Genomic DNA, 13284 nt, shown 5'->3' with positions numbered 1-13284 from the left:
TCTTTAACCGGGTCAATATGGTGCATTCGCTTTGAGCAACCGGAATACAACAGCACTTCAATGACCACCAACTATCCAGTTAACAATATTCTGCTATGTGTACCGACAATCAACGTCCATGGGCTCACACTTCTTCCAACTGTACTGTCCTGATCCCCTCACTCACCCCGAGGTGTCCCTCTACCCCCTCACTCACCCCGAGGTGTCCCTCTACTCCCTCACTCACCCCGAGGTGTCCTGATCCCCTCACTCACCCCGAGGTGTCCCTCTACCCCCTCACTCACCCCGAGGTGTCCCTCTACTCCCTCACTCACCCCGAGGTGTCCTGATCTCCCTCACTCTCCCCGAGGTGTCCCTCTACCCCCTCACTCACCCCGAGGTGTCCCTCTACTCCCTCACTCTCCCCGAGGTGTCCTTCTGCCCCCTTTGTTGTTCCTAACATGGAAGGAAAAGGTTTTGGCCACGTGGTGACTGGGTATCATCTGAGATGCAGACAATAATATAGATGTCAAAAGTACACATTTGACGATTCAACATGTGCAACAGGTAAATGAAAATGTACATTCGTTAACTATTTCATTGGAATGTCTGATTTTATTCTTTCAATAGATTTCTTACTGAACACAGAATTACATTCAGAAGGGATTATACAGTATATAACAGTGCAATTTCTTTACAACATGAACTCATTTCAACATATACACAGTTGATGCAATACACATCAAATGATGGGAATTCTAACTGAGCAGTCGATGGTGGAATGATGAGAATCTGAGAATTCGATCAATATTTACAGTGTAAGATCTATGTTCAGCAGAACACATCACCGACAGGAAGCACTCCCACGTAAAACAAACCTGAAGACTGACACTACACAAAGCACGTTGGAAAAGGATATTAGAGGTAATCAATATTTGCAACTCAAATGCTCAGTACCATTGAGCATTGCCTGCTTGATTTTAACAAAATGATAGCTGAAGTAGATTCCAGTAATAGTGTATCCAAACACCAGCATTTTGATTAAGGAATTGTTGAGTTTTAACATTTTATTACTTGGTGTTTGGATTGTCGAGGGTAATTTGGTTCCCATCACACTGATGTGGCAAAAACAGGCACATAAGCAAATCATTACATCTTCGCAAAATGCTATAAAATAATTTCTCACCATTACCTGCTAGTAACTGAAATTCTAAAGTGACCTTTGGAGGACGATAGTAACAATCGCCCGGTTCAGTGGAGAAACAAATTTTACTGTCAGTATCCACTGTTTAATGCTGGAAGTTAGTAAAAGAAAAGAAATTCTATAAAAGACACTCGATGTTTCAGGGTTGGCCAATATTTTAAGCTTGTCATTTTCTTTCTGCCTTTGCGTGTCATTTATTGGCCTCAGCCAGAAAGCAAGCAGCACAAACAAGGCACTAACAAAACACTGTTGCCTGCTGGAGTCAGCTTCAGTAACTGCACCATTGGCCAATAGGATTTTTGTAAAGTTTATATTTAAACTTGGGAATTAAATGCAGCATCTCCAAGTTTGCGGATGACACGAAGCTGGGTGGCAGTGTTAGCTGTGAGGAGGATGCTAAGAGGATGCAGGGTGACTTGGATAGGTTGGGTGAGTGGGCAAATTCATGGCAGATGCAATTTAATGTGGATAAATGTGAAGTTATCCACTTTGGTGGCAAAAATAGGAAAACAGATTATTATCTGAATGGTGGCCGATTAGGAAAAGGGGAGGTGCAACGAGACCTGGGTGTCATTATACACCAGTCATTGAAAGTAGGCATGCAGGTACAGCAGGCGGTGAAAAAGGCGAATGGTATGCTGACATTTATAGCGATAGGATTCAAGTACAGGAGCAGGGAGGTACTACTGCAGTTGTACAAGGCCTTGGTGAGACCACACCTGGAGTATTGTGTGCAGTTTTGGTCCCCTAATCTGAGGAAAGACATCCTTGCCATAGAGGGAGTACAAAGAAGGTTCACCAGATTGATTCCTGGGATGGCAGGACTTTCATATGAAGAAAGACTGGATGAACTGGGCTTGTACTCGTTGGAATTTAGAAGATTGAGGGGGGATCTGATTGAAACGTATAAGATCCTAAAGGGATTGGACAGGCTAGATGCAGGAAGATTGTTCCCGATGTTGGGGAAGTCCAGAACGAGGGGCCACAGTTTGAGGATAGAGGGGAAGCCTTTTAGGACCGAGATTAGGAAAAACTTCTTCACACAGAGAGTGGTGAATCTGTGGAATTCTCTGCCACAGGAAACAGTTGAGGCCAGTTCATTGGCTATATTTAAGAGGGAGTTAGATATGGCCCTTGTGGCTACGGGGGTCAGGGGGTATGGAGGGAAGGCTGGGGCGGGGTTCTGAGTTGGATGATCAGCCATGATCATAATAAATGGCGGTGCAGGCTCGAAGGGCTGAATGGCCTACTCCTGCACCTATTTTCTATGTTTCTAAACTCAACCATTCCAGGTTATGCAGCCCCACACAATTAATTTAACTAATTAATAAGTGACATTGGCACAGACTGATAAATCAAAATAGTTTTTGTGAGATTATTAAATATTGCCCTAGAATAAAACACTGCTTTAATACACCCAGACACCTTGCAGCTTTGGCCAGTAAAAGAGACAAACATTTTCTTTTCCTCTCCAGGGAAGGAAGTGTAAATCCTGAAACTCATAAACAGGCAGTCAATCTGTGACGTTCTGTGGTCACAAGTCAGTGTGCAGAAATGTATGATATGCTGCTCAAAACACAACCCATTCAATACCCTTGTACTTGCCTCTATGGTTACTAATATATAAATGCAACATAAATATAATTCCCAAGATACCTAAAATATTAACATTTAACAATCCACAAAACTCTAAGCATCATAATAAAATAGAATTGGTTCTGTCAAATCAAAAAGGTACAAATATGCATTTAATTTTGTTTAAAAACTCTTAGCATTATCAAAATAGAACTCTAAAACTTCACCATGTAAACAATTTGGGACCCAGAAAGTTTCCCATCTTCCAATGGCTGCCATTTCCTTTCGGTAGAAGCACCAGGCACACAACTAAAACAGAGCTGCATTGCTAACGGAAAACCACCCTCCCCATTGTCATTATGAAAGATTTGTAAAGCACTTAATAGTGTATGCATTTGCCACCATGCCAAAGGAACTCGAACACAAGATATGGCTGATGATGAAGGTCTGAGGATTAAAAACCAAAAACTGTTCAAAAATATTGTGGAGCAGGAGAATGAACAATCTAGATTATTTCCTGTTCTATTTCAGCAAAGGAGTTTAATTAACTTTTTGTTGAATATTTTAGCAATGTCATGGTAAGAGGGAAGAAAACGAAGAGATTAAGACATGCAATAAAAAATAAACCAATTCCAATGGTATTAGATGACAAGATTCATGTCTATCCGATTCAGTTCATGAGAATTAGACAAAATCCTTTCTTCACTACTTTTCCCCACTGGTTGGCAAACAAACAAAAATTCCACTGAGAATGGAATATGACAATGTATTATTGTAGATGGAATTGTATCTGGTACTTCACCGCATTAATATTCTCTGGAACAACGATGATGTTTGACTATCACTCCCTGAATAAAACTAATGTAATGAGTGTTAATTATAGGAAGAGATGCATGATACCACAACCACGCACTGTAAGCACAAGATGAATTCATGGTCAAAACTCTTCCTTTTCTTGATGCATACCAGGGAAAGTGTTCTTTCCATACTGTGGCTCATTGTGAAAACAGCTGTGTTCTTCACTCACTGGGTTTCCTTTCTACTAAAAGTTAGGTAGGACACTTTGGCTGCTGGTAATTCGTGAGTGTTCCCTTTACACGTACACTTCAGACACAGTGTTACCAGCAGGAAAAATTGTCTTTTATTGCGAGTAATAGCTGGAGGTTTCACCACCAAAGCTCCTTGCTCAGTAAAGTCAGGTGTTCGTCTAGCACAGGGGGTGACAAGTGAATTTTGGAACAAGTAAGGTTTCAATCTGTCAGTAACAGTACTGGGACATTTTGAACAGGTTATTCTAGTATGTTATACAAGTATCAAATAGTATTCAAAAAATAGGGAACTGCATCATTCCACCTATATCCCCTTGAGGGAGAGCATACCTCTGAGCTAGCGTAGGACAGAATATCCTTTGTCACGTGACATGTGATCATATGATAGGGTCACCTATACTGGCTATAATCACCGACTGAAACAATCAGATTGATATGCCCTTAAGTCATGCTGTTTCGAAAGGTTTGGCAAGGATTACTTACAACCAGTGTCCTCAGACAAACCAGGAGGAAAATTTGTAATATTATAATTTAAAACATTTTAAAACTAAGCTTTTGGAAAAATAAATAGGTGTTTGGAATGAGCTGTTCTGTAGCCTCTCAAGTGAGAATATTCAGTTTCACTAAATCTAAAGCAATGTTGTTCTGAACCATTATTCACTCCTTTACCCATTGCTGCATTGAATGGTTATGATTAGTTCTGTGCTCAATCCATTTTTTGAACAATAACTGCATTACAATAATGTGGTGCTAATCAATGTGTGTTACTGTGGCTACATATTAACAATGCATCCCTGAATATCTATCACCCTCAAACATAAATATTATTTCTGTATAAAACTATTTTCTCTCTGCAAACATTTCTTTTTCAAAGTTCACTAAAGTATGAATAAGTCTACACCATTAATTAATATTATCAGTTCAAATAACAAAATAATCCGAGGTAAACAAGTATTTTAAATGTTCTACCAAAAGAATATGAACACTTACAAGAATCTTGTGATCTCTTAAATGAATTTTGTGTAGGTCTGGAATGAAAATTTTAGAAATGATTTGAGCTTTTTTCCCAAAATAAGAGACAAGTAGGAAGAATTGTGAAAACGTACGTTCTGCTAATTGTTTGGCAATATTTTCCTGGCCGTTATGCTGGGGAGGTCAGAAGAGATGAGAAAAATCATTGTGAAGAGCTGCTCATGATAACAGAGCAGAGCATGTTCCTGAAGGGGCAAAGGTTGAAGCATTTCCTTTCCATACATAGAACTGATTACTGCAATAATTATTCTACCCTTCAGTTTAGTGAACGAGGAACATCAATCATTTACTTGATAATTCAGTGTTTCTGGGCTACTGGCTGGAGACATCAGACAATCACAGCAAATTTCCAATAGAAATTAGCAAATAAATCTCTAAATTATTACAATGCAAATTGCTCCAAACTTTAAGTCACTCAGCAATTAAATCTTGATTTCTATCTCCAGATGTTGAAATGAGCTGGTAAAGTATGTTTATTTTTCAGTTGCCCACCTCAGGAGGAGGAAAACTCTCTGCTCTTGAATCTTTGAAAGCCCCAGCTTGCTTCTTCTGCTTTTGTTTACATCGTTTCAACATATGAACCTGGGGAAAAAAATATCGCAATTTGTGTAAAACAGAATTTCCTTCAGAGCAAACAGACTGCCAGGTATGTTAGCAACTTTTAAGAGACTTTATGTATGGATATGAATATGTTGGGAACGGAGGGACACGAAATATCTGCAGGACCAGCCGAAGGCTTTTGGCCCAAAGCATTGACAGTACTTTTTTTTCCAAGGATGCTGCCTGGCCTGCTAAGTTCCTCCAGTATTTTGTGTGTGTTGCTCGGATTCCCAGCATCTGCAGATTTTCTCTTGTTTGTAGTTGACAGAATAGATGGCTTTGTTGCTGTTTGCAGATGATATGAAGATTGCTAGTATTGAGGAAACAGATAGGCTGCGGAAGGACTTAGACATATTATGAGAATGGGCAAGAAAGTGGCAAATAAAATACAAAGTTGGAAAATACATGGTCATGTACTTTGGTAGTAGAAATAAATTTGGAGACTATTTTCTAAATGAGGAGAAAATCCAGGAATCTGAGATACAAACGGGCTTGGGAGTCCTTGTGCAGAACACCCTGAAGGTTAATTTACAGGTAGAGTCAGTGGTGAGGAAGGCAAATGCAATGTTAGCATTCGTTTCAAGAGGTTTGGAATACAAGAGCAGGGATGTGATGCTGAGGCTTTATAAGGCACTGGTGAGGCTTCACCTTGAGAATTGTGAACAGTTTTGGGCCCCTTATCTAAATAAAGATGTGCTGGCATTGGAGAGGGTCTGGAGGAGGTTCACAAGGATGATTCCAGAAATGAACGAGTTTTCATATGAGGAACGTTTGATGGCTCTTGGTCTGTACTTGCTGGAATTTAGAAGGATGAGGGGGGATCTCATTGAAACCTTTTGAATGTTGAAATGCCTAGACAGAGTAGATGTGGAAAGGATGTTTTCCACGGTGGGAGAGTCTGGGACAAGAGGGCACAGCCTCAGGGTAGAGGGGTGTTCATTTAGAACAGATGCAGAGAAATTTCTTTAGCCAGAAGGTGGTGAATTTGTGGAATTTGTTGCCACATGTAGCTGTGGAGGCCAGGTGGTTGGGTGTATTTAAGGCAGAGATTGATAGGTTCTTGATTGGACATGGTATCAAAGGTTACAGGGAGAAGGCTGGGAACTGGGGTTGAGGAGGAGATAGAAGAAAAAGGATCAGCCATGATTGAATGGTGGAGCAGACTCGATGGGCCAGATGGCCTAATTCTGCTCTTAAGTCTTTTGGTTCCCGAACCTTGCCCCACTTACATGCACCATCACAGGATCGCAAGCTCCCTACCTCTCACTACCACCCTCGGTAAAGACCAGCAACCTTGTACAACGTTGCAAGCAGCTGGCCTGCATTGTAACACATTACTCAATGTTGGCTTATACTCAGGATCAAATTGTTGGGTACAGTGGTTAGCCTAACACTCCTGCAGCTCGGGGCATCAGGGTTCAGAGTTCAATCCCGCCATCCTCTGCAAGCATTTGCATATCCTTGCCACGCACGCACGTGTGTGTGTGTGGGTTTCCTCTGGGTGCTCCTGTTTCCTCCCACATTCCAAAGTTGTATCGGTTAGTAAGTTAGTAGGTCATTGTAAGTTGTCCAGTGATTAGGCTGGGGTTAAATCAGGGGTTGCTGGTAGTGTGGCTCATTCAGCTGGAAGGGCTGGTTCTGTGCTCCATCTCGAAATCAATAAACCTACATTAGTGACAGAAAATGGTGGGACCACTCAATAGGTCAGGCTGTATCTGTGCAAAGAGAGAGAGTTGACGTTTGAGGAACAGTGTAAGAGCAAAAGGATTGCAAGGGACAAATTGGTCCTCTGGAAGCCAGAACAGTAAGCCATGTGTGGAGCCAAAACAGATGAGGAAGATCTTAGATGTATTCTTTACATCTGTATTTATTCGGGGATGGATGAAGGAGTTTACAGAAGTGAGGCATTGCAGCATCAACTCCATGGACTCTGTACAGATTACAGACGAGGGGGTTGCTACCCTGAGATGAATCAGGATGGATAAATCCACAGGGCCTGACAAGGAATTCCCCTTGGACCCTATGGGAGACAAGTGCACAAATTACTATGTCTCTAGCAGAGACATTTAAAACATCCTTAGTGACAAGAGAGGTACCAGAGGATTGGAAGATAGCCAATGTTGTGTTGCTGTTTAAAAAATGCTCTAAACAGAAACCAGGAAATTAAACGCTTGGGAGTCTGACATCAGTAGTGGGGAAAGTTATTGGAATGTGTTCTAAGGGATCATATAAGTATTTGGTTAGACATGGACTTATTGAGGATAGTTTGCATGGCTTTGTGTGTGGTAGGTCATGTCTAACCAAACTTTTGAGTTTTTCGAGGAAGTTACTAGGAAAGTGGATGAAGGCAAGGCAGTGGATGTTGTCTACGTGGACTTTAGTAAGGCATTTGACAAGGTCCCACACGGGAGGCTGGTCAAGAAGGTTCAATACTCAGCATTCAGAACGAGATAGTAAACTGGATTAGACACTGGCTTTGTGGGAAAAGCCAGAGAGTGGTAGTAGAGGGTTGCCTCGCTGAACTGGCAACCTGTGACTAGTGGTGTGCCACGGGGATCAGTACTGTATCCTTTGTTTGGAATCTATATCAATGATCTGGATGATGATGTGGTTAACTGCATCAGCAAATTTGCGAATGACACCAAGATTGGGGGTATAGTGGACAGTAAGGAAGGCTATCATGGCTTGTGGAGGGATCTGCATCAGTTGGAAAAATGGGCTGCAAAATGGCAGATGGAATTTAATGCAGACAAGTGCGAGGTTTTGCACTTTGATAGGACCAACCAGGGTGGTCTTACACGGTGAACATTAGGGCACTGAGGAGTGTGGAAGAACAAAGGGATCTGGGGATACAGGTCCATAATTTCTTGAAAGTGGCGTCACAGGTAGATAGGTTTGTAAATAAAGCTTTTGGAACATTGGCCTTCATAAATCAATGTATTGAGTACAGGAGATGGGATGTTATGTTGAAGTTGTATAATAGTTGCAGAGAAAATTTACAAGGACGTAGCCAGGTCTGGAGGACCTGAGTTATGAGGAAAGACTGAATAGATGAGGACTGTATTCTTTAGAACACAGAAGACTGAGGAGAGTTGATCGAGGTATACAAAATTATGAGGGGTATAGATAAGGTAAATATAAACAGGCATTTTCCACAGTTAGGTGGGACTGCAATCAGAGGTCATATGTAAAGGGTAAAAGGTGAGAAGTTTAAAGGGAACTTGAAGGGAAACTTTTTCACTCAGAGGGTCATGGGAGTGTGGAATGAGCTGCCAGCACAAACGGTGCAAGAGAGATCGATTTTAACTTTTAAAATAAGTTTGGATAGGTACATGGATAGTAGGTATATGGAAGGCTATGGTCCCTGTGCAGGGTGATGGGTGAAGTCAGTTCAAACAGTTTTCAGCAAGGACTAGATGGGCTGACTGGCCCGTTTCACTGCTGTACTTCTCTCTGACTCGATGACAGAAAATGATTGGACAGCTCCGAAGGTCAGGCTGTGTATAGAAACATAGAAAACCTACAGCACAAAATAGGCCTTTCGGCTCACAATGTTGTGCCGAACATGTACTTACTTTAGAAATTACCTCGGGTTACCCATAGCCCTTTATTTTCTGAGTTCCACGTAACTATCCAGGAGTCTCTTAAAAGACCCTATCGTATCTGCTTCCACCACAGTCGCCGGCAGCCCATTCCACGCACTCACCACTCTGTGTAAAAAAACTTACCCCTGACATCTCCTCTGTACCTACTTCCAAGCACCTAAAAACTCTCGTGTTAGCCATTTCAGTCCTGGGGAAAAAGCCTCTGACTACCCACACGATCAATGCCTCTCATCATCTTATACACCTCTATCAGGTCACCTCTCAACCTCCGTCGCTCCAAGGAGAAAAGGCCGAGTTCACTCAACCTATTCTCATAAGGCATGCTCCCCAATCCAGGCAACATCCTTGTAAATCTCCTCTGCACCCTTTCTATGGTTTCCACATCCTTCCTGTAGTGAGGTGACCAGAACTGAGCAGAATACTCCAAGTGGGGTCTGACCAGGGTCCTATATTGCTGCAACATTACCTCTCAGCTCCAAAACTCAATTCCACGATCGATGAAGGCCAATACACCGTACGCCTTCTTAACCACAGAGACAACCTGTGCAGCTGCTTTGAGTGTCCTATGGACTCGGACCCCAAGATCCTTCTGATCCTCCACACTGCCAAGAGTCTAATACTATATTCTGCCATCATATTTGACCTACCAAAATGAACCACCTCACACTTATCTGGGTTGAACTCCATCTGCCACTTCTCAGCCCAGCTTTGCATCCTATCAATGTCCCGCTGTAACCTCTGACAGCCCTCCACACTATCCACAACACCTCCAACCTTTGTGTTATCAGTAAATTTAATAACCCATCCCTCACTTCCTTATCCAGGTCATTTATAAAAAATCACAAAGAGAAGGGGTCCCAGAACAGATCCCTGAGGCACACCACTGGTCACTGACCTCCATGCAGAATATGACCCATCCACAACCACACTTTGCCTTCTGTGGGCAAGCCAAAGCACAAAGCAAGGTCCCCATTGATCCCATGCCTCCTTACTTTCTCAATAAGCCTTGTATGGAGTAACTTATCAAATGCTTTGCTTAAATCCATATACACTACATCTACTGCTCTACCTTCATCAATATGTTTAGTCACATCCTCTAAAAATTCAATCAGGCTCGTAAGGCACGACCTGCCCTTGACAAAGCCATGCTGACTATTCCTAATCATATTATACCTCTCCAAATGTTCATAAATCCTGCCTCTCAGGATCTTTTCCATCAACTTACCAACCACTGAAGTAAGACTCACTGGTCTATAATTTCCTGGACTATCTGTACTCCTCTTCTTGAATAAGGGAACAACTTCTGCAACCCTCCAATCCTCCGGAACCTCCCCTATTCCCCATTGATGATGCAAAGATCATCACCAGAGGCTCAGCGATCTCCTCCCTCGCCTCCCACAGTAGCCTGGGGTACATCTCATCTGGTCCCGGAGTTTTATCCAACTTGATGCTTTCCAAAAGCTCCAGCACATCCCCTTTCTTAATGTCGATATGCTAAAGCTTTTCAATCTACTGTAAGTCATCCGGACAATTGCCAAGATCCTTTTCCGTAGTGAATACTGAAGCAAAGTATTCATTAAGTACCCCTGCCATCTCCTCCGGTTCCATACACACTTTTCCACTGTCACACTTGTTTGGTCGTATTCTCCCACGTCTTAACCTCTTGCACTTCATATACTTATAGAATGCCTTGGGGTTTTCCTTAATCCTGCTCGCCAAAGCCTGCTCATGGTTCCTGTACCCTACCATCCTTTCCCTGTCTCATTGAAATGTACTTACGCAGAACTCCATGCAAATATCCCCTGAACGTTTGCCACATTTCTGTCATACATTTCCCTAAAAACATGTTCCCAATTCATGCTTATAGTACCTGCCTGATAGCTTCATATTTCCCCTTATTCCAATTAAACGCTTTCCTAACTTCTCTGTTCCTATCCCTCTCCAACGCTATGGTAAAGGAGATAGAATTGTGATCACTATCTCCAAAATGCTCTCCCACTGAGAGACCCGACACCCGATCAGGTTCATTTCCCAATACCAGTTCAAGTACAGTCTCTCCTCTTGTAGGCTTACCTACATATTGTGCCAAGAAACCTTCCTGAACACACCTAACAAACTCCATCCCATCTAAACCCCTTGCTCTAGGGAGATGCCAATCAATATTTGGGAAATTAATATCTCCCACCACGACAACCCTGTTATTATTACACCTTTCCAGAATCTGTCTCCTTATCTGCTCCTCGATGTCCCTGTTACTACTGAGTGATCTATAAAAAACACCCAGTAGGGTTATTGACCCCTTCCTGTTCCTAACTTCCACCCACAGAGACTCAGTAGACAATCCCTCCATGACTTCCTCCTGTTCTGCAGCCGCGACACTATCTCTGATCAACAGTGCCACACTCCCACCTCTTTTGCCTCCCGCCCTGTCCTTTCTGAAACATCTAAAGCCTGGCACTTGAAGTAACCATTCCTGTCCCTGAGCCATCCAAATCTCTGTAATGGCCACCACATCATACCTCAGATCCACGCTCTGAGCTCATCCACTTTGTTCATGATAGTTCTTGTAAACCATCAGTCTGAGCGCATCCCTTCTCTATCACCTGCCTATCCTCCCTCACACACTGTCTGCAAGCTTTCTCTATTTGTGAGCCAACAGCCTCTTCCCCAGTCTCTTCAGCTCGGTTCCCACCCCCCAGCAATTCTAGTTTAAACTCTCCCCAGTAGCCTTAGCAATCCTCCCTGCCAGGATATTGGTCCCCCTGGGATTCAAGTGCAACCCATCCTTTTTGTACAGGTCACTCCTGCCCCAAAAGAGGTCCCAATGATCCAGAAATCTGAATCCCTGTTTCCTGCTCCAATCCCTCAGCCACACATTTATCCTCCACCTCATTCTATTCCTATACTCACTGTCACGTGGCACAGGCAGTAATCCCGAGATTACTATCTTTGAGGTCCTGCTTCTCAACTTCCTTCCTAACTCCCTGTAGTCTGTTTTCAGGACCTCCTCCCTTTTGCTACCTATGTCATTGGTACCAATATGTACCACGACCTCTGGATGTTCACCTTCCCACTTCAGGATATCGTGGACGTGATCAGAAACATCCCCGACTCTGACACCTGGGAGGCAAACTACCATCCGAGTTTCTTTCCTGCATCCACAGAATCGCCTGTCTGACCCCCGAACTATAGAGTTCCCTGTCACTGCTGCCTTCCTCTTCCTTTCCCTACCCTTCTGAGCCACAGGGCCAGACTCTGTGCCAGAGACACAGCCACTGCTGCTTCCCCCAGGTAGGTCGTCCTCCCCCAAACAGTACTCAAACAGGAGTACTTATTGTTCAGGGGGACAGCCACGGGGGTACTCTCTCGTACCTGACTCTTCCCCTTCCCCCTCCTGACTGTGACCCACTCAGCTGTCTCCCGAGGTACCTGCGGAAAGACAGAGAGTAGACATTTGAGCCCAATGCCTTGCCCACACCTACCTTTGGCCCTGCAGCAGAGATGATGATGTGCCCCGGGGACTGAATCCAGGGCTCTCCGTCCACTTGCACAGGGATAGATTTGAGCAGGGTGACGCGGAAATAGGTGCCCTGACCAATCCGGATTCCAGATCGCAGGCCACTTTGAACCTGTCCCTGAGGAGTGAGAATTTGCAGTGTTTACATATCAGTTATACACTCACCAGACAGAACATCCAGTCTTCTGACTTCATCAGCAACACATACAAACCCTTGCAACTTCTGCAATTACGTTTTAGTTAACTTCCCCAGGGACAGACCCGAGCCTGGCTGCGAAAGGAAGAAAACTGGATGTGACGCTAGCAACGCCATCCTGTAAAAATCCAGAGCTACAGAAACACCAACGGAAGCTCGAAAGACAAATCAGGAAACTATCAACATCTGCTTTAAATATACCCACGGACTTGGCCTCCACCACAGTCTGTGGCAGAGTATTCCACAGGCTAAAAAAAGTCCTTAACTCTGTTCTAAAAGGTTGCCCTCTAGTTCTGGATACCCCCATCATAGGAAACATCCTCTCCGCATCCACCCTATCCAATCCTTTCAACATTCAGTCGGTTTCAATGTGATCCCCCCATATTCTTCTAAATTCCAGTGAGTACAGGCCCAAAGCTGCCAAACGCTCCTCATATGTGAACCCCATGATTCCCAGAATCATCCTCATGAACCCCCTCTGGACTTTGTCTAATGATAACACATCTTTTCTGAGATATGGGGCCCCA

General features: G+C 43.4%; 1 protein-coding gene across 1 annotated transcript in view; it reads right to left on the bottom strand.

The window, feature by feature from the left end:
* Window positions 1-585: 585 nt before the first annotated feature.
* LOC140194866 (diacylglycerol kinase theta) overlaps window positions 586-13284 on the bottom strand; it is a 240220-nt gene continuing 227521 nt past the window's right edge. Inside the window, exons 22-23 of the mRNA XM_072252146.1 lie at window positions 12527-12679; window positions 586-5421 (exon numbers count right to left, since the gene is read on the bottom strand). Of these exons, the coding sequence (XP_072108247.1) occupies window positions 5320-5421; window positions 12527-12679 (255 nt within the window). The 3' untranslated portion in view covers window positions 586-5319. The remainder of the gene's footprint in view (window positions 5422-12526; window positions 12680-13284) is intronic.

The sequence above is a fragment of the Mobula birostris genome, chromosome 3 (genome assembly GCF_030028105.1).
Source record: "Mobula birostris isolate sMobBir1 chromosome 3, sMobBir1.hap1, whole genome shotgun sequence".
In the NCBI taxonomy this organism is placed as follows: domain Eukaryota; kingdom Metazoa; phylum Chordata; class Chondrichthyes; order Myliobatiformes; family Myliobatidae; genus Mobula; species Mobula birostris.
This window is presented reverse-complemented; position numbering and strand designations above follow the sequence as displayed.